Source organism: Nannobrachium achirus (genome assembly GCF_963921795.1).
Source record: "Nannobrachium achirus genome assembly, chromosome: 10".
In the NCBI taxonomy this organism is placed as follows: Eukaryota; Metazoa; Chordata; class Actinopteri; order Myctophiformes; family Myctophidae; genus Nannobrachium; species Nannobrachium achirus.
This window is the reverse complement of record NC_137819.1, coordinates 11,691,880-11,714,391: the sequence shown is the minus strand read 5'-3', so window position 1 is coordinate 11,714,391 and position 22,512 is coordinate 11,691,880. Positions and strand designations below refer to the sequence as shown.

Sequence of the window (22,512 nt, the reverse complement as noted above, 5' to 3'; positions counted from 1 at the left end):
TATACAGACGGATATGGCATATTTTGGACATAGTTTGATTTGTGATTAATCATGATAAATTAATTGTTAAGCCCTGATTAATCTGATTAAAAATGTTAATCATTTGACAGCCCTAGTCATAACACAATAATGTTTCATAATGTATTAAAGTAAATGTGCTCTGTGAAGTCAGCAATATCTATAACAACTAGCTCCTCTGAACACCAGTCTTCACCAGGCCGGGTTGTCTACCCAGGCCCGCAAACTTTGGAAAGCAGCCATAGCCAATTGGAATGGATTCTGATATGTCTTGATCACAAGACCCCCGACCCAGAGACAATGTGTACCGATTTGTGTGACCTTTGGACAGAATATTTCTGTTTAGCATTTTAGGACAAAGGACATACGACAAATAAATGATATACACAGAAACGAGTGACAATGACCTTTAGCCATACAGATGAAGAGAAATCATTATGACGATTATGCAAAATAAATGCGATCAGGTGATTATACACACACTATATTCTCTGTGTCCTAATTTAAATATAAGTGATTTAGTATATAGATGTGTAACAACTAGTGTGACTAGTTGATGAATAAATGTTTGATGTTGGTTGTCATGGTATCAGGGTTGACCAGCAGAGAGCAGTGTCTCCTGTGCCCAGCTGTGTCTCCATGAAGAGTGACCAGTCCAAGGGAAGATACATTAACTTCAAAGATGGACACCACTCTACTGATCAGAGGTCAGTAAAACTGTTAGAAAACAACACATGGTTTAGAGTCAGTAAAGGCCACTTTGTCTTGTTTCTATTTTTAGATTTATCTTTGTCTTCAAAGTAATGTTTTCAATCTTAACACACACCCTAGTATTCATTTTCTTGGGTGAATATTCTAGAAAAATATCAGATCTGCAAGTTAATAATACATCAGCCTGTGTTGTGGTTTGGTGTAGAGAGGAAAAAAGTATAGAGCCATGAAGTATAGGGTTTAAACCAGTGGTTCTAAAGGCCTTGTCTGTTTGGAGGCCTAACAGCTCATGAGTCGATCAGAACACAATAACAGTTCATAATGTATTAAAGTAAATGTGCTCTGTAAAGTCAGCAATATACAACTAGCTCCTCTGAGTGCCAGTCTCCACCAGGCCGGGTTGTCTACCCCGCCGTTTTGTAAGTCAAATATGTTCTAAATATGAAAATCCTACCTTAATAGCATCCTTAAGACTTTGGTACTTTAGCACCTATTCCAGACTGTGGTGGGATGTACATCTCACTTCTAAAATGGTCACTTGTAACGTCTGAAAATGTATCATTATTGCACCGTTTAAACATGGCAGTTGAAACAAGAGTTTTATACATTTTGACAAATATATAAAATATGGACTAATGTGTCCTTAACTAATAAATAAACAATGCTGTCATGCCTAGCAATGTATATTCCCTTATATACATAGCAAGCGAAAATATATGTTAATACAGTGGAATACCATCTATTCTGAGCTGACTGTAGCTTGGTTTGGAGGGGTTTGTTTGTTTAGGCCCTAATATACATGTAATGTTTCACGTTGTCATGATGTCAGGGTTAACCAGCAGAGAGCAGTGTCTCCTGTGCCCAGCTGTGTCTCCATGAAGAGTGACCAGTCCAAGGGAGGATGGATAAACTTCAAAGATGGACACCACTCTACTGATCAGAGGTCAGTATGGAAAACTGTCACGTCTTTGCTACAGTTAGTGCAGCAGCTTAAATGAACCTTTGTTTCTGAATTAAAGGTTGTAGAACACATTTATTCATGTTCAATTCAGAATGATGTCAGTGTTCATTATACTGTAGGTATCTTTTAAATATAGTTTTAAAAGTTGCCAGTGAACACAACAAAAAACAAGGGGAGACGCTGTTTAACTAAATAAAATGTAATTTATTAAATAATCAAACTTAGATAAACATAACAAAAGTAAAGGTGAGGTGTGAAAGTGTGGATGAGTGAGTGGTGTAGTTTGTGAGTGTATGTGTTTAACAGAAGCGAAAATGAAAAATAATAGGCCAGGGGCCAATTCTGATATCTTCACAAATTGGTACCACCCAAGGTGACCGTAAGTTTTTTACATTTCTCTTCCTACATGTCTCTATTTTACATTTTGGTATGATAACCCTTTCTGAGACCCAGCTTAATTGATGTTATCAGCCGCTAGAGTTGGTGTCCCATTAACTTTACTATAGAGGGGGGAAAAAGCAAAGAATTCGATAATCTGCTTTAAGCAGCATATGAGGGGTCAAACTAGGGTTTTTCATGATTCTGAATCATTCTGACACAGCAAGCATCTGTTTTGCACGAAAAACTTTCCTTGGGCTAAAATGGCCCCCACAAAAGTGTGAAAAGTGATGACTCGTCACTTTTCATCACTAAACCATAGTCTTGTGGGTCCGTTTGTAGACAAGGAATGTTTTTAGTGCAAAACAGATGCTTGCAATGGATTCAGAATCATGAAAAACCCCTAGTTTGACCCCTCATATAGTAACCTAACCCTATACATTGAAGATGACGATGATGAAGACTAAAATATCCTGCATATCTGAAATAATTGTATTCTAGTGAATCCCTTTGTGTCCCTTTGGGCATAATTGACCATGGGCTCTTTAAGAGGATAGGGTGAGGGTTTTGGGTGACAATAACAAAGAGGTGTGTGCGTGTGCGTGCGTGTGCGTGTGCGTGCATGTGCGTGTGTGTGTTGTGTTGTGTTGGCATTGCGAGTGCAGTGCTATAAATGGACACGTTGTTCTGCGCACACAAAGTGAGAAGTTGCAATACCTTCATTATTGCAATCCCTGCAGTAACAGTCAACCATAACTGTCTAACACAAAAATGTTATAAATAATACTGAGCATACTAATAAACCATCAAAATACAATACATATTCCCAGAAAACATTAAAGGTTTCAAATGTGAAAAGAAAATCCCATCAAGATTTGGCGGGCCCCCTGTAGTAACTCTGAGGACCCCCCAGGGGTCTAATTTAACATTGTTCTGGAGCAGGAGCAGAGCGATTACTGAGATAGGCTCAGGGGTCTGTCTGGGGGGTCCAAGGTGAGGAAAGACTTAACGAAGGCCATAAAGGAGTGTGGATCACTAGCATCCTTTAAAATTGCCCTAAAAAACCACTTACAGGCAGCAGCCGTTCGCAACTGGTAAAAAATGAACCTAGCCCAACCCTACCCTCCCCTGCCCCTTCTTTGTATATACTGTTTGTTTAGACTTACTGTTTTCTTTTTTGTTTTTCTTTACATATCTACTGCATAGTACTGTGTTCTATTTGTCTGTCATTCAATGTTATATGAGATACTTAAATGGTTTCCAGTGGAAATAAGCTTAGTCTTTTCATGGATCTCCTTTTAGTAGACCTTGTACCAGTGAACTGTACCGTCATGAAACTGTACCTTTTCCTATGCAAACTTCTAATAAAGTCTTCAATCAAATCAATCAATCAATCTTCAATCAATCAGACCCCAACCAAAAGTCAGAAAAGTGTATAACAGAACTCAGGATGTTTTAAAACCTACAAAACAACTCTAATATTATGAAAATCAGACATTAACTGGGTGGTCCCAAAATAGATAACCCCCAGAAAGGGGGTGGGGGACCGGAACATTTTACACCCATCATTTACTCATTCGATTCCTTGACCCAGAAAACATAGGATTGGCATGTTTAATTACGTTTCTAGGTTGTCTAGAAGTCAAGATAGCACAAATTATGTATTTTATGTTGGCCATTTTTAGTTTTACAAATCCTCCAAAAAAATCCAACAAAAATACATAGTGAACCTGACTAATAGCACAATAGATGACCACAGTGGCTGTGTATGATTAATGTTAAATGAAGTCGTTTGTACTCTTTCTCCCTCCCCCCACCCAATGAGAATCGATAAGAAATTCGATCGATAAGCAGAATCAAAATTTGGATTGGAATCGCTAAAGTCATATCAAGTCCCATCCCTTCCTTGGAGTGATATTGATACACATTGATATTATATAAGTCATTGTCTCCACCAGCCGAAGGCATGGGGGAGAGTATGGGGGAGAGTATGTTTTCGCCTCTGTCTGTCCGTCCGTGCGTGCGTCCGTGTGTCCTCCAGTTTGTTACCAGCTAATCTCCGGCGCTGTTGGCCCGGTCGCTGCCAAAATGAGCACACACACTCCCTGGATGCCAATTCAGAACCTCTGCCCCACATTTTTCAAATGGCCCTGTTCTAGCACCACCATGAGGCCGATGTTTGCAAAACACATTTCTGTACACTACTCTTAGAGATTTTGTCCACAAATCCGACAAATCGGTAGAAAGTATCTTTACAGTCATGTGATCAACATAGATCTGTCTGATTTTCCATACTCCATCCTGATTGGCTACAATTGGCTTCCAAAGTTTGAAGGATTGCTCCGTTTTTAACAAAATGCCTCAAATCATGAACACAGCGTGCAATCCTGGTGAAACTGGGCGTGCACGTTCCCACTAGGCCGAGGAAGAAATGCCACCTCAAATTTCTCAAATCAGCCTCATGGTGGCGCTATAACAGGGCAATTTGTGTTTTTACCTTTAACTCCACTGATAAGTGGAAAACTTTGTATGCACACTAAGGATAAACCTTTACCCTGCATTTTTCACATTTGCCTTTTATAGCACCACCAGGAGGACAACTTATGTAAAACACATTATTTGCTATTACTCCATCAGATTTTCTCCAACAATCATGCAAATCAGTACACAGTATCTCTAGTCATGTGGTAAAGTCCGATCCGTCTGATATGTCATATTCCATCCTCATTGGCTAATATTGGCTTCCAAAGTTTGCAGGATTGCTCCTTTTTTGAATAAAATGCCTCAAATCATCAACGCAGCTTGCGATTACTGTGACATTTGCCAGACGTATTCCCAGTTCCCAGACTTCCCACTATGTCAAGGAACAAATGCTACCCTTTTCACATTGGCGTGTTATAGCGCCACCAGCAGATAGACTTTAGCAAAACACATTTTTGGAACACAATGCCTCAAATCATGCATGCAGCGTCTGACTGCGATGAAAGATTGGCGAAGAACACATGCCACCCTTTTTACATTGGCCTATCATAGCACCACCAGGAGACCTGTGCTCGGAAGACCACTGCTTCTAGTTCATTATAAGTTGTCTTCTCCTCCACAGAGAGAGGAAGAGGAGTGGTTGTGTTGTGACAGAGCAGGCATCCAAGAGATCCAGAACCACACCTGGACTGAAGACACCCAGTCACACCACACCTGGACAAAGTAAGACTGGATATAATTTAGAACACACACACAAACACACACACACACACACACACACACACACACACACACACACACACACACACACACACACACACACACACACACACACACACACACACACATATATATATATATAATTAGTAATGTGTCCTGTAAAGATGGAACATTACATACAGATCTGAATGTTTAAAGTGTACATTTTCTTCTCATTTCAGATGTCAGTCCGCAGGGTGACTTGATGGATTATAAGGTTAGTTTGGAGAGTCTTGATGAAGTGAAAGACCACATGACGGAAGAGTCTGGAACCTCCCTCACCAGCACCTACACAGAGCTCTACATCTCACAGGGAGAGAGTGAAGGGGTTAATAGGCAACATGAGGTGATACAGCTTGAGACAGCTTCCAACATGAAGACCTTCCATGACGAACCAATCAACTGCTGTGACATCTTTAAACCCCGCCCTGGCAGAGAGACACCCATCAGAAGAGTTCTGACCAAGGGCATCGCTGGCATTGGAAAAACATTCTCTGTGCGCAAGTTCATTCTGGACTGGGCAAGGGGTTTGGAAAATCAAGATATAGATCTCCTGATTCCCTTCTCATTCCGGGAGCTGAACCTGGTCAGAGATGAGCAGTACAGTCTTCTCTCACTGATCCATGAATTCCACCCAACATTAAAGAAGGTCACAGCAGAGCAGCTCGCTGTCTGGAAAGTTGGCTTCATCTTTGATGGTCTGGATGAAAGCAGGTCTTCATTCCACTTCCAAAATAACACTGTTTCTGATGTCACAGTGACATCATCAGTGGATGCTCTGATGACAAACCTCATCGAGGGGAATCTGCTCCCCTCAGCCCTCCTCTGGATAACCACCAGACCTGCAGCAGCCAATCAGATCCCTCCTGGATATGTTGACCTGGTGACAGAAGTACGAGGGTTCACGGACCCCCAGAAGGAGAAGTACTTTAAGAACAGATTCAGTGATGAGGAACAGACCAGCCCAGACCCCCAGAAGGAGGAGTCTTTAAAGAACAGAGTCAGTGAAGAGAAGCTGGCTGACAGAATCCTCTCACACTTGAAGACATCAAGGACCCTCTACATCATGTGTCACATCCCACTCTTCTGTTGGATCATTGCTACCATTCTGCTGGACATGTTGATGACACACACGATAGGACAGCTGCCCAAGACCCTGACTGAGATGTGCTGCCACTTCCTGTTGGTTCAAACAAAGAGGAAGAAGCAGAAGTATGGCGAGACAGATGAGGTTAATCAACAGCACCTCACAGAGACTGACAAGGATGTTCTTCTGAAGCTGGGAAGGCTGGCATTTGAACATCTGGAGAAAGGTAGCATCATGTTCTACCAAGAAGACCTGGAAGAGTGTGGTCTTGATGTCAATGAAGCCTCGCTGTACTCAGGAGTGTGCACAAAGATCTTCAAAAGAGAGAGTTTGCTCTTCCAGAAAACGGTCTACAGTTTTGTTCATCTGATCATCCAGGAGTTTCTGGCTGCAGTCTACTTGTTCCACTGTTTCACACAGAAGAACATGAAGGTACTGAAGACATTCCTGGAAGATAAAAAGTACAACAGTGACAGCTCCCTCTCAGACTTCCTGAAAGCTGCTAAGAAAATATCCCTTAAGAGTAAAAATGGCCATCTGGACTTACTTGTTCGATTCCTTCATGGCCTTTCACTGGAGTCCAACCAGAGTCTGCTAGAAGGTCTACTGGGTCAAACAGAAAACTGTCCACAGGAGATCCAGAAAGCCATCAAGAACCTGAAGAGGATGTACACTCGCGATGCCTCGCCTGACAGATGTATCAACATCTTCCACTGTTTGATGGAAATGAATGATAACTCATTACATCAGGAAATCCAAAAGTACCTGAAGTCAAAGAATGGATCAAAGAAGAATCTGACTGGGAGCCAATGTTCAGCTCTGGCCTTCATGCTGCAGATGTCTGAGGATGTTCTGGAAGAGTTTGACCTGAAGAAATACAATGCAGCAGAGCGGTTTAGAAACAGACTGATCCCAGCTGTGAGGAACTGCAAAAAGGCGAGGTTGGTAGTCAAGTGAATTGGAACATTCTAGAGTCAATCTGTAGTACAAGTTCAAAAATGTCTCTTGTCAACTATAAGCATACAATTTAGTTTATTTGGAACCCTTTCCCTCATGCGATGGATCAGTTGAGTGTGAATAAATTATTCTTTTAAGGTTTAATGCAACAGAATACCAAATAATAGGCTCTCAAACAGTTGCTCACCTTTGCTACACAAATAGATGATACTGGGATGCAGGACACTGGAACATTGTTACCTGATAGATTATGATAGTGGGATGTATAGGACACTGGAACATTGTTACCTCATAGATTATGATAGTGGGATGTATAGGACACTGGAACACTGTTACCTCATAGATTATGATAATGGGATGTATAGGACACTGGAACACTGTTACCTGATAGATTATGATAGTGGGATGTATAGGACACTGGAACACTGTTACCTGATAGATTATGATACTAGGATGTATAGGACACTGGAACACTGTTACCTGATAGATTATGATACTAGGATGTATAGGACACTGGAACACTGTTACCTGATAGATTATGATACTAGGATGTATAGGACACTGGAACACTGTTACCTGATAGATTATGATACTAGGATGTATAGGACACTGGAACACTGTTACCTGATAGATTATGATACTGGGATGTATAGGACACTGGAACACTGTTACCTGATAGATTATGATACTGGGATGTATAGGACACTGGAACACTGTCACCTGATAGATTATGATACTAGGATGTATAGGACACTGGAACACTGTTACCTGATAGATTATGATACTAGGATGTATAGTACACTTGAACACTGTTACCTGATAGATTATGATACTAGGATGTATAGTACACTTGAACACTGTTACCTGATAGATTATGATACTGGGATGTATAGGACACTGGAACACTGTTACCTGATAGATTATGATACTGGGATGTATAGGACACTGGAACACTGTTACCTGATAGATTATGATACTAGGATGTATAGGACACTGGAACACTGTTACCTGATAGATTATGATACTGGGATATATAGGACACTGGAACACTGTTACCTGATAGATTATGATAGTGGGATGTATAGGACACTGGAACACTGTTACCTGATAGATTATGATAGTGGGATGTATAGGACACTGGAACACTGTTACCTGATAGATTATGATACTAGGATGTATAGTACACTTGAACACTGTTACCTGATAGATTATGATACTAGGATGTATAGGACACTGGAACACTGTTACCTGATAGATTATGATAGTGGGATGTATAGGACACTGGAACACTGTTACCTGATAGATTATGATACTGGGATGTATAGGACACTGGAACACTGTTACCTGATAGATTATGATACTAGGATGTATAGGACACTGGAACACTGTTACCTGATAGATTATGATACTAGGATGTATAGGACACTGGAACACTGTTACCTGATAGATTATGATACTAGGATGTATAGGACACTGGAACGCTGTTACCTGATAGATTATGATACTGGGATGTATAGGACACTGGAACACTGTTACCTGATAGATTATGATACTAGGATGTATAGGACACTGGAACACTGTTACCTGATAGATTATGATACTAGGATGTATAGGACACTGGAACACTGTTACCTGATAGATTATGATACTAGGATGTATAGGACACTGGAACACTGTTACCTGATAGATTATGATACTAGGATGTATAGGACACTGGAACACTGTTACCTGATAGATTATGATACTAGGATGTATAGGACACTGGAACACTGTTACCTGATAGATTATGATACTAGGATGTATAGGACACTGGAACACTGTTACCTGATAGATTATGATACTAGGATGTATAGGACACTGGAACACTGTTACCTGATAGATTATGATACTAGGATGTATAGGACACTGGAACACTGTTACCTGATAGATTATGATACTAGGATGTATAGGACACTGGAACACTGTTACCTGATAGATTATGGATTGCTTTACATTCATCACTGAGAGGAAAGGAATATTTTGAAATACTAGGTTATCCCACATGGGGATTGGTACACAGATTTCATCCAGACTACGTCTTCATCCAATGCTAAGACTTGTAGGCAATTAAAAGCTCACAATTCCTCGCAACCTGACACAAGCAAAGGTTTTATAGTCAGCTAAAGATTTCCCCACAATAACACAAGACACTGGTATAGAGCCCTGAGGGACTCCGCTCAACCATTTAGGGTTTAAGTGGTTAACTTCCATGACAGTGAACTATGTATAAATAATCTCTTATTTAATCTGCATTTACAGACTTGTTGGCTGTAAACTCAGACAGAGAGAGGTTGAAGTTGTGGCTTCAGCTCTCAGCTCTAATCCTTCCCATTTGAGAGAATTGGACCTCAGTGAAAACGACCTGCAGGACTCAGGACTAGTGGAGCTGCTCTGTGAAGGACTGAAGAGTCTGCACTGTAGACTGGAGATTCTACGGTAAGTTACATTTACCAGGTTTATTTTGATCACTTCTGTTTTATTATATTGTATTATGTGAATATAGTATGAATGTTGTGTGAGAATAACGCAAGCCTATGTGCCTGTGTAGACATTAAAATTACGTGTTTGAAAGTGTAATATGTCTTTAAAGCAAATTTAAAGGCTGCGTCGTCAAACAACAGGATTGCGCACCGAAAATAGCTGATCTACAAGATCGTAACACGTTGAGGACGCAATGCCTGTGAGCTTGTAGATCGGCTATCTTCGACATGCGACCCATTGTAGCTACGCCAAGGTTATCAAACTTTACTGAGGTACGCAACAGATCAACGGATATTAATATCCTGCATCTACCTACTGTACCAATCAACTGATTAGCCTATAGGCATGAGGTTCCCAAACTGAGGGTCGGGACCCCCAAGGGGGCTCTAATCCAGATGATTAGCTTAATGTGCAACATTGTTTTCTCACTCAACAGTAAACAAACCAACATTTCTAAAGGTACAATTGTATTACTTTTAAGACCTTTTTAAAACCAAATTGGATAAATTGTCAAATATTACAGAAGGAAGAGGCAAACATTGTGATAATAGCCGATCTACAAGCTCACTGCGAGGCGTGGTGAGCTTGTAGTTTGGGTATTTTCACAATATGTAATATGTATCTGACTACTAAAAACAACATGTTTGTCCCAAGTTCCAGATTCAATCATTCAGTTCACTAGTTCACTAGTTGAGCTTTTTTACTCTGTTAAAGGGGCATAAAACCTTTACCCATTGTTTTATGTTATCGATATACAGTTACAGAACAATAATATAAGACACTTCTTGTATCTTTGCATATGTTTGCTGCAATGTTTGGAGCTGCTGTTTTCACTTTTCTGAGTTTGACAAAAAAAACTATTAGCAACTCATTGGATATTTGCTATCTTTCTACCTTTGGTCCAATATTACGTAGACAGACTATATTTAATATTCCCTACACTTATGGATGAGGAGTGGTTTCATCATTCTTATAACTCAACTGTCCAGCTGGCGGGAGCATCACTTGCATTTCCTGGTTCTGTCTCTTCACATAACCTCCATATTGTAGTTTATGAAATGTTATAATATTGGGGGAAATGCAAACTAACGCTGTGTCTGTGCTCCGCCTCGAAGCCAGATCAAAGCCTGCAGCTGTGGCCCAGCTTGATGAGAAATAGAGAGATTGAATGCTGGTCTCTAGCAGCTTGTTTGTAAAGCTTTTACACAGTTTAGGCAGTAAATATGCAATGTAGTTCAGTGTTCATTTCACACCTTTAACAGCTGGTTGAAATGTAATCTGCATTTACAGACTTGTTGGCTGTAACCTCAGACAGACAGAGGTTGAAGTTGTGGCTTCAGCTCTCAGCTCTAATCCTTCCCATTTGAGAGAATTGGACCTCAGTAAAAACAACCTGAACGACTCAGGACTGCTGCTCTTTGCTGGACTGAAGAGTCTGTACTGTAGACTGGAGATTATACGGTAAGATACATTTTTGATCACTTCTGTTTTATTATACTGTATTATGTGAATACAATATGAATGTTGTGTGAGAATGTTTTAAGCTTGATATCATGGTTAAGCAAGCCTATGTGCCTGAGTAGACATTAAAATGACGTGTTTGAAAGTGTAATATCCCTTTAAAGAAAATGTAAAGACACATTTAAACGCTACTTTGTCATACAACAGGATTGCGCAGCAAAAATAGCTGATCTACAAGATCACAACGCGTTGAGGACGCAACGCCTGTGTGCTTCTAGATTGGCTATTTTTGACGTGCGACCCTATAGCTATACGCCAAAGTTATCAAACCACAGAGCAATGCAACAGATCAACGAATAATCAATATTCTGCATCTACCTACTGGACCAATCAACTATCGTTTGATTAGCCTATAGGCATCAGGTTCCCAAACTGAGGGTTGGGACCCCCCTCTAATCCAGATGATTAGCTTAATGTGCAACATTGTTTTCTCACTCAACAATAAACAAACCAACAAACCGTATAAGTGTAGACAGGGCACATTTATTTATAAAGGTAAAATGTAATGACTTGTAGGACCTTTTAAAAACCAAATTGGCCAAATTGTCAAATATTACAGAAGGAAGAGGCAAACATTGTGATAATAGCAGATCTACAAGCTCACTGCGAGACATTGTGAGCTTGTAGTTTGGCTATTTTCACAATATTTATCTGTGGAGCCGAGTCAAACTATAATACTGCTGTGCTAAATACTGTTTATGTCTGGATAACTAGATAGGAAATATTGTATTTAACTCCCATGACAGTGAACTATGTATAATTTGTTTTGATAATCTCTTATGTAATCTGCATTTACAGACTTGTTGGCTGTGACCTCAGACAGACAGAGGTTAAAGTTGTGGCTTCAGCTCTCAGCTCTAATCCTTCCCATTTAAGAGAATTGGACCTCAGTGAAAACGACCTGCAGGACTCAGGACTAGTGGAGATGCTCTGTGAAGGACTGAAGAGTCCATATTGTATCCTGGAAATCCTCAGGTCAGATTAATTTACCATCATTATTTTGATCAGTTCTATTTTCTTGAGATTATAACATGAATATGGTGGTGTCTTTATTTGAGCAGTGCCAACGATGTTGATCACATGGTAACATACACCAATACACTGAAATCTGAACAGTGTGATCAGTGGTGTGATGACCAACTCAGCACCATTTGAGTAAAAAAAACATAGGGTAGGGTGGGAATCAGTTATAATCTATTTCCATTTCACACGTTTGGAACATAGTAGCCTACTTGACAATTAATCTAGAGAATACAGAGAAGAGAATGCATGCATCCATCCATGCATGCATCCATCCATCCATCCTGCTTGTCCTAGCATATAAATGTATCCAGGAATAATGACACATATTGTATTAAATATCCCACCTCAAAGCCATGCATTGCCTTTACTGCTATAGTTTTTAACTCTTCTCTGTGTGTGTGTGTGTGTGTGTGTGTGTGTGTGTGTGTGTGTGTGTGTGTGTGTGTGTGTGTGTGTGTGTGTGTGTGTGTGTGTGTGTGTGTGTGTGTGTGTGTGTGTGTGTGTGTGTGTGTGTGTGTGTGTGTGTGTGTGTGTGTGGCGCATACGTGCACGTGCACATGCGCGTGTGTGTGTGTGTATGTAAATAAATGGTATGTATTATTATTCATTCAGACTGCATAACTGCTGGTTGTCAGAGAGATGCTGTGAACTTCTGGCCTCAGCTCTTAGATCTAATCTCCATCTCAAAGAACTGGACGTGCGTTTCAACGTCCTGAATGAATCACAACTGAAGACTCTAATCTCTGCTGGACAGCAGACTGTTGAGTGAGTAGACCTGGATGTGTCCATGTTGGATAGAGCACTGTTTCTCTCTTACTGTGTAAATAGTGCAATGTGGGAGAGTGTTTTCTGCAGGTCGTTCAGTCCGAGTGTATCAAAGGGTGCGTTCGGAAATGTGCACCGGGTGTGTGCTCCGTGTAGTGAGTGCCTAACCCTAATCCTAACCCTAACCTCAGTAAAACTATGCCTAAACCTAACCCTAACCCTAACCTCAGTAAAACTATGCCTAAACCTAACCCCTAACCCTAACCACACCCGGTGCGCATTTCCGAACGCACCTTTGATACACTCGGACTGAATCACCAGCAGAAAACACTCTCCCAGTGCAATGTGTTTGCAGTGGGATCAGTGGGGTGATAGGCCCATACCCACTGTGTTTATGTGCCTATCACCCACTGGTACCAGTGGGTGATAGGCCCATACCCACTGTGTTTATGTGCCTATCACCCACTAGGCCCATACCCACTGTGTTTATGTACCCCCTATCACCCCACTGGGATGATAGACCATGGATACCATGAATATGTTAGTCTTCATCACAACTAAGTCTCAGTCAATACTTGTGATTAAAAATGTCCTGTAAGCTATTTATAGGAGAACCCCTGTAGTGTCAGCTAGTGGAGACGTTGTGTTAGACAGTTAGACATTGATGCATTGTTGTTCTACTTCCTGCAGAGTGAAACATGGAGGAGAAGATTGGATTAAACCTGAACTCCTTAAAAGATGTGAGTATTTCTGGGTCTGTATTTATATCACACTTGGACATATTGTACACTGTTTTATAATCTGTTGGCTCCTCCCATGTTTTATACTCCCTGAATTTTAAACTGAAAACTGTTAATAATAGTATTATACATAATGTGTTGCCACTAGATGATGTTTTTAAATAGCCGATCTACAAGCTCACAACGCCTCCCTTTATGATGCGCCTTAAGCTTGTAGATTGGCTATATTTTAAAAACAGCTGATCTACAAGCTCACAACCTGTTGCAATGTGACATGTTGTGTGAGCTTGTAGATCCACTAGCCTATATTTCATAGACCAAAAAATAGCAGATCGACAAGATCAAAAGGTGCCATAATGTGATGAACTGTGATCTTTGTATATATTTTAAAAATCACTGATCTTTAAGCTCAAAACGCCTCGAATCGTAAAACATCATTATGAGCGGCCATATTTCACTGATAGACGATCTACAAGCTCCTAATGTGTCATGCTGTGAGCTTGTAGATCAGTTGTATAGCAAACATAAAAAGAGACAATCTACAAACTCATAATACACATCATGACGTGGTGAACTTTTATATGAACTATTATTTAAACAAAATGGCTGATCTACAAGCTCACAATGTGTCACATTGTTACAGGTTGTGAGCCGATCTGCAAACTCACATCAAATTGATTAAGTTGTGAATTTTATATCGGCTATAGTACAGGCAAACATAGCAGATATACAAGCTTGCAATACTTGGGATGCGTTGTTTATTGACTTTTAGAATATTACATAAGAAAGCAGCAAATGTTGTGAAAATATCTGATCTACAAGCTCTCAACGCCTCACAGTGTGAGGTTTTATGAGCTTGTAGTTTGTCTATTTTCTGTCAAACTACTGTAAATACATGTACAGTATTGCCTACAATTCTGCTTGCTGGGTGGGGGTTCTGTTCAAATATGGTTATTTTAGGGGGTCCACAGTTCAAACATTATTCTTTTACTGTGTTGTCGTCAGACACAGACCTGGTTGTGAGCTTGTAGATCTTACTGTGTTGTCGTCAGACACAGACCTGGTTGTGAGCTTGTAGATCTTACTGTGTTGTCGTCAGACACAGACCTGGTTGTGAGCTTGTAGATCTTACTGTGTTGTCATCAGACACAGACCTGGTTGTGAGCTTGTAGATCAGTTATTTTTTACTATTTTAAATGTTTAGAGATTTCCACCCGAAAGTGATGGGTGCATTTTAATTATTTTGAGTGAAAACAAACAAACAGTTGCTTGTTGATCGATACTATTTAAAAAATAACTGATCGACAAGTGATCACTGACTGACACACAACAAATGATTTTAATTTAGTTTTAGTCATAGTGGTTTGAATAAAACTCCATTTAGTTTAGTCATATTTTAGTCATCTGAAATGTTTTAGTTTTGGTCTAGTTTTAGTCGACTAAATATATATATAATATAAATCTTCAGTTGATTTAGTTGACTAAAATGTATTTTGATGGACCTTGATGATATCATAATGGATGATTTTACGCTTGGCTGCATGCTGAATATAGCAGATCTACAAGCTCACAACGTACCACAGCGTGACGCGTTGTGAGCTTGTAGATCTGCCATTTTCAGCAACATTTATTTTATTTCTACTGCATCTCTTCTCCACTAGTCCCTCCCTAACATTTTAGTCTAGTTTTTATTTGTTGACTAAATTGTCAATATATTTTTAGTTTTAGTCAGAGTTTAGATTTTATTTAGTTTTCGTCAGTGAAAGAAAAGCGAGTCGACGAACATTTAGTCATAGTTTGTTATTAATCCACGCAATCCCATACAGGATGGCGTTACGCTATCCATTTCAATAGGTTTTAGAAGTCTAAATAACAATAGGCAACTTTAAGCGTATATTTGCAACGACTCGCTCTGAAATCTAACTACATCCATCTCTCAGTCCCTCCTAATTTCAACATCAGAAACCTCTGCCTATGACCCAATGCATTGGTCCTCCTCTGTAACCTGAGATTAACTGTAGCTCGCTGCTGGATCTGACTGTTGGTTGTATTATCAGAGTAGTTATTTTGAATCTAGGATAATTAGATCCAAGGAGGTGTTTTTGAATATTAACTAAACCTTCGAATCAATATCCCAACAAGTTAGGCCACACTTAGATTATAGGTTCAACACATCCTATTTAAGCAGATCTCTATGGTTATACATTTCATAATGATGCATATAAAAATCAGATTTTGAATGATATATTTTGCAGGTAATTTACTAAAGAAATAAAAGCTTTTACAGAAATACAAAAAGGCAAAAGCATTCAAAGTACATTTCAATGTTCCCAATTTAGTCTAAATCATCGTTTCCATTTTTACACTATAATGATAATAATCATCATAGTAAGAAAGCAGAATAAATTCTTATTACCCTTTCAAAGGTTAGAGATGCACCAACCGGTTGATCATTTCCATTCCATACTTTCTTTTACAGAATTAAAATTGTTAATCCTGGGGGCTCTCTCTCTGTCAGATTGGTGCAAGAGGTCTTTTGGCGTGCGACCTCTCGCTGGGGTAGAGAGCCAAATGTTCCTTCTGAAGGGGACAGTATACTGTATATACACCTCTGCCAGACTTTGTCTGAATTCACTTCGCCATAAGTGTGCTCCAAGTCGCTTCTGCATTTGTTGTTTTCCATTTCAACCAGATTTCCCCCATGTGTGTCTCTACATAACAGGATGCAAGTGTGTGGTAATCCGTCTGTACATTTATCTTCACATTTAGCCTCATTTAGCCTTCAACAACCCACAAATAATATTTTGCATCCAGCATTTAAGCAGTACAAAGATGCTTATCTTCGGCTTGATCTAAAATTAAGGGAAAACAGGGTTGAAACGCTGATCTAAAAGCCCAGTCTTTTAGACGAGTTTTAGTCAACAAAATCAACACTAAAAGAAAGGTTACTAATACGAGTGTGAGAGTGTGTGAGAGAGTGCGTGCGTGCATGTGTGAAAAATAGCAGATTAACAAGCTCGCGGTGCCGTGCTGCAAGCTTGTAGATCTGCTATTTTTGAAAAATCATGAATACTTGTGCAGGTCTTTGAATATTTTTGACCCGATTCCATTCCAAACCGTTCTTCTAAATTAGTGGTCCTCGAACCTTTTCATGTCACGGACCCCCAAAATTACATTGATTTGGTTGCGGACCCCGTCTCAAAATGTGTTGTTGCAGGGACCCCCGGAAGCAAAGTTGGCTTTGAAAAATACACCATTCAAAGGTTTGCACAAATGTTCATGCTTTTAAAAAAATAGCAGATCTACAAGCTCACAGCACGTTATTTGGTCACTGGGTGCCAGAGTTGTGGACGGCAACCTCCACCCGTCCGGGGACCCCACAGGGGTCCTTGGGGGCTTACCAGGTGGTCCCCAGTAAACCAGTTCACGCAACATTTTATGTATTAATGCATATTGCTCTCTGTTCGCTATTCAAAAATACAGATCTACAAACTCCTAGGGCGTCATTTGGTCATTTGGTGCCAGAGTAGTTGGTGGGGATCCCCCCCTGGTCCGCGGACCCCCAGGGGTCACAGATTGTGCACCAGGGGGTCCCCTGTTCTCTATTGGCTATTCTGAAAATAGCAGATCTACAAGCTCATAGCGTGTCATTTGGTCACTGGGTGCCAGACTAGAGGGGGTGACCTCCACCCGTCCGGGGACCCCACAGGGGTCCTTGGGGGCTTACCAGGGGGTCCCCAGTAAACTGAATACAAAACGGCCCGCACTGAATACAAAACACAGATGCTGACCTTCAAAGCAGCCAAAGGTATGGCTCCTCCATACTTCCAAAACCTGATCAACGCCTACACCCCCACACGTTCACTTAGATCAGCCAACACAGGGATGCTGACAGAACCCTCGCAAAAAACTCCAGGGCAAAAATCCACTCGTCCGAGACAGTTTGCCCTCCTGGCCCCCAAGTTGTGGAATAAACTCCCTGTCGCACTTAGAACAACGGACTCACTCGCTAGCTTTCGCCGTGGACTGAAGATTCACCTTTTCAGACTCCACCTAAACCCTTAGCACTACAGAAAAATCAATGAACATACATGAAGCTAGTTAGCATTTCTTTTTTAGGTTTTTAGAACTTTGATTATATTGTGTTTTTTTCTAGATAGATATCCATTTGCATTTGTTATATTGCTGTTGTGGTACTGACATATTATCTTGTTTATTATCTTGTTTGGATTAAAAGCGTCTGCTAAATGCCTAAACTGTAAACTGTAAACTAGTTCACGCCACATTTTATGCACTTTAACCATATTGCTATCTATTGCCTATTCAAAAATACAGATCTACAAGTTCATAGCGCATCATTTGGTCACTGGGTGCCAGACTAGTGGGCGGCAACTTCCACCCATCCGGGGACCCCACAGGGGTCCTTGTGGGCTTACCAGGGGGTCCCCAGTAAACTACTTTGAGCCACATTTTATACTTTGAGCATTTTGTTCTCTGTTGGCTATTCAAAAATACAGATCTACAAGCCCATAGGGCATCATTAATTGGTCATTAATGTGGTCATCATCATTTGATCATTTGGTGCCAGATTAGTTGGCGGGGATCCCCCCCTGGTCCGCGGACCCCCAGGGGTCACGGATTGTGCACCAGGGGGTCCCCAGTAAACTAGTTTGTGCCACATTTTATACTTTGAGCATTTTTTTCTCTATTGGCTATTTTGAAAATAGCAGATCTACAAGTTCATAGCATGTCATTTGGTCACTGGGTGCCAGACTAGTGGGCGGAAACTTCCACCCGTCCGGGGACCCCATAGGGGTCCTTGGGGGCTTACCAGGGGGTCCCCAGTAAACTAGTTCACGCCACATTTTATGTACTTTATCCATATTGCTCTGTATTGGCTATTCAAAAATACAGATCTACAAGCTCATAGGGTAATATTTGGTCATTTGGTGCCAGAGTAGTTGGCGGGGATACCCCCCTGGTCCGCGTGCACCAGGGGGTCCCTAGTAAACTAGTTTGTTCCACATTTTATACTTTAAGCATTTTCTCTGTTGGCTATTCAAAAATACAGATCTACAAGCCCATAGGGCATCATTAATTGGTCATTAATGATTGGTCATCATCATTTGGTCATTTGGTGCCAGAGTAGTTGGCGGGGATACCCCCGGTCCGCGGACCCCCAGGGGTCACGGATTGTGCACCAGGGGGTCCCCAGTAAACTACTTTGTGCCACATTTTATACTTTGAGCATTTTGTTCTCTATTGGGTATTCTAAAAATAGCAGATCTACAAGCTCATAGATTGTCATTTGGTCGTTTGGTGCCAGACTAGTGGGCGGCAACTTCCACCCGTCCGGGGACCCCACAGGGGTCCTTGGGGGCTTACCAGGGGGTCCCCAGTAAACTAGTCCACGCCACATTTTATGCACTTTATCCATATTGCTCTGTATTGGCTATTTAAAAATAGCAGATCTACAAGCACGTAATTTGGACACTTGGTGTCACACTAGGGGCACAGGGGTCAAAATAGCAGACGTACAACCTCAGGGCATGCTGCGAGTTTGTAGATCTGCTCTTTTTGAAAAATCCTGAAAAGGTGTGAATATTTTCACCCCATTCTATAAATATCTTCCAAATCAGTGCTTCTCAAACTTTTTCATGTCAAGGACCCCCAAAATGACACACGTTTGGCTGCGGACCCCCATCTCAAAATATCTTGTTCCAATCACAAATGTTCGCTTTTAAAAAGAATTATTCAAAGGAAAAAATACATAAAAATAAGAAATAGCAGACCTACAAGCTCGCAGCGCGGCACTCGGTGCCGCGCTGTGAGCTTGTAGATCTGCTATTTTTTAATAGTTAAAGCATAAAATAATGAATAAAGCGGTTCCATGTCTTATTTCATGTGTGTGTGTGTGTGTGTGTGTGTGTGTGTGTGTGTGTGTGTGTGTGTGTGTGTGTGTGTGTGTGTGTGTGTGTGTGTGTGTGTGTGTGTGTGTGTGTGTGTGTGTGTGTGTGTGTGTGTGTGTGTGTGTGTGTGTTGTGTGTCAGTCAGTGAATGATGTATTTAATGTTTACTGTGTTGTTTTCTCATCAGATTTCCAGCGTCTCACTCTGGACACAAACACAGCACGCAGAGACCTCTCTCTGTCTGACAACAACAGGAAGGTGACACGTGGTGAGGGACAGGATCAATCATATCCTGCACATTCTGACAGGTTTGATGCATATCCTCAGGTTCTGTGTACAGAGGGTCTGACTGGACGCTGTTACTGGGAGGTAGAGTGCAGTGGAGTGGTTCAGATAGCAGTGACTTATAGAGGAATCAGCAGGAAAGGAAGTGGTCATGACTGTAGGCTTGGACACAATAACATGTCCTGGAGTCTGGATGGTCACAGTGATAAGAGTTACAGTGTCAGACACAATAATAAGCAGACTGTCCTCCCTGTCAGTGCCTCTAGGGGGGGCTCCAACAGAGTAGCAGTGTTTGTGGACTGTCCTGCTGGGACTCTGTCCTTCTACACAGTGTCCTCTGACTCACTCACACACCTGTACACCGTCCAAACCACATTCACTGAACCTCTCTATGCTGGGTTCTATGTGTGGTCTGACTCCTCAGTGTGTCTGTGTGAGCAGAGATAGAGTCTCTATGTGAGGGTGACATCAGGTCGCCATGGTTACTCAACATGTTTGAGTGAGTGCAGGTTGTCATGGTTACCACGTCATGGACTCCATATTTGGGCATGAGTGACTCGTGGTGACATCACGGTGACATCATCATGATGATGTAATCAGCAGCACAGTGATATCACACATTCCAGCTCCTGTAGTTTCAGTGTTTCTCTGACGTTGTCATGACAACACCCCCATGTGTTTGACCTTTGACCCCGGACCCCCATGAGAAAAGATTTGTGTAGTTAAAAATCAAACCTCGGTTCGAAGTGAAGCGGTGGACAGATAAAACCTCTATTCTGAATGTATTTGTGGCTTACTACATATTTTAAACCCTGAAGGCCAAATTATCATGTGAAGCTTGACCAATCCTCAAGGTATCCATTTATCTAACCGGGAGGGACATCGACATTTTGCTTTTTGAAAAAGCCTATTCATTCTGGACTGATATTTTACACGTACGGGACAGGAAAAACCTGTTCATCCTGGCCTGGAGTGACCATATATGGACATAAGGTAACATACTTTGTGTTTTTGAAAAACCCTGTTCATTCTGGACTGAGATCACCATATATGGTAATTAAACGGACATTCTGTGGGACAGGAAAAACCTGTTCATTCTGGCCTGGAGTGACCATATATGGACATAAGGTAACATACTTTGTGTTTTTGAAAAACCCTGTTCATTCTGGACTGACATCACCATATATGGTAATTAAACAGACTTTCTGTTTTTGGAAAAGCCTGTTCATTCTTGACTGAAATGACCATATATGGGCGTGATACACACAAAGCCATTCATTGGAAGCGGTTTTCACCGCTTCAAAAATGTTACAAATTATATAAAAGAAACACAAACATTTTCCCTAAAATAGCAGATCTACAAGTTCACAGCGCGGCACTGAGTGCCGAGTCCCCGAGCTTGTAGATCTGCTATTTTTGAAAAATCGTGAACACTACTTTTTTTTACCAGATTCTGCTAAATCAGTGGTTCTCAAACCTTTTTCATGTCAAGGACCCCCAAAATGACATGTAATTGGTCGCTGACCCCCCCCCCCCCCCCCATCTCAAAATGTGTTGTTCCAGGGACCCCCAGAAGCAAAGTTTGCTTTTAAAAATATACATTCAAAGGTTTGCACAAATGTTCATGGTTTAAAAAAAATAGCAGATCTACAAGCTCACAGCGCGTCATTTGGTCTTTTCGTGCTAGAGTGGTGATCGGTGACCTCCATGTGTCTGGGGACCCCACAATGGTCGTGGACTGTTTACCAGGGGGTCCCCAGTAAAAACAACATTTTAACCACTTTAAGATTATCGTTTTGAGGTGGGTGGGGTCTGGCTATTAAAAAATACAGATCTACAAGCTCACAGCGCGCCGTTTGGTCGTTTCGTGCCAGAGTGGTGTTCGGTGACCTCCATGCGTCTGGGGACCCCACAAGGGTCGTGGACTGCGTACCAGGGGGTCCCCAGGAAAAGTAGTTAACATAGCATCACAATCATTTGAACCACTTTATCCATGTGTATGTTGGCTATTCAAAAACAGCAGATCTACAAGCTCAAAAAAGGTTAAACTTTCTTTTAAATAATACAAATGTTTTTTGGGGGTCCCTGATACAAATATGTTCAAATGGGGGTCCCTGGTACAAATATGTTCAAATGGGGGTCCCTGGTCAAATCCATATTAATGTCAAACTCTATGGTATAAAATGAGTCATCACCACAGGGAGCTTTAGATCTTAGATTAGATCAGATAGAAGTGCACAAACCTCCACTCCACACATTTATAAATATGTATCATAAATACTGTCCATCAATGATGATGATGTAAATATCAGTGTCATACTTGTGTCTCTTATGTTGATACAAACTCATATTTTATGTATATATTTTTTTTATATTTTTTATACAACAGACAGAGAT

The 22,512-nt window shown here is 41.0% G+C and overlaps 1 protein-coding gene across 1 annotated transcript; it reads left to right on the top strand.

The window, feature by feature from the left end:
• The first annotated feature begins 5,545 nt into the window (after nt 1-5,545).
• LOC308292815 (NLR family CARD domain-containing protein 3-like) lies at nt 5,546-20,590 on the top strand. The gene is made up of 8 exons (XM_080735238.1): nt 5,546-6,785; nt 7,029-7,313; nt 9,703-9,784; nt 10,309-10,331; nt 12,241-12,368; nt 13,029-13,181; nt 13,872-13,921; nt 20,018-20,590. The coding sequence occupies exons 1-8, from the start codon at nt 5,562-5,564 to the stop codon at nt 20,560-20,562; spliced, it is 2,490 nt and encodes an 829-aa protein (XP_080591364.1). The 5' UTR covers nt 5,546-5,561; the 3' UTR covers nt 20,563-20,590.
• The last annotated feature ends 1,922 nt before the right edge of the window (nt 20,591-22,512 follow it).

Bases quoted from the DNA above. Each gene is read 5' to 3' on its own strand.
- LOC308292815 (XM_080735238.1), top strand. From the start codon at position 5,562: ATGACGGAAGAGTCTGGAACCTCCCTCACCAGCACCTACACAGAGCTC. The intron at 7,314-9,702 runs GTGAGGAACTGC...GTGGCTTCAGCT, and splicing joins GAAACAGACTGATCCCAGCT to CTCAGCTCTAATCCTTCCCA. The intron at 13,182-13,871 runs GTGAGTAGACCT...TACTTCCTGCAG, and splicing joins GCTGGACAGCAGACTGTTGA to AGTGAAACATGGAGGAGAAG.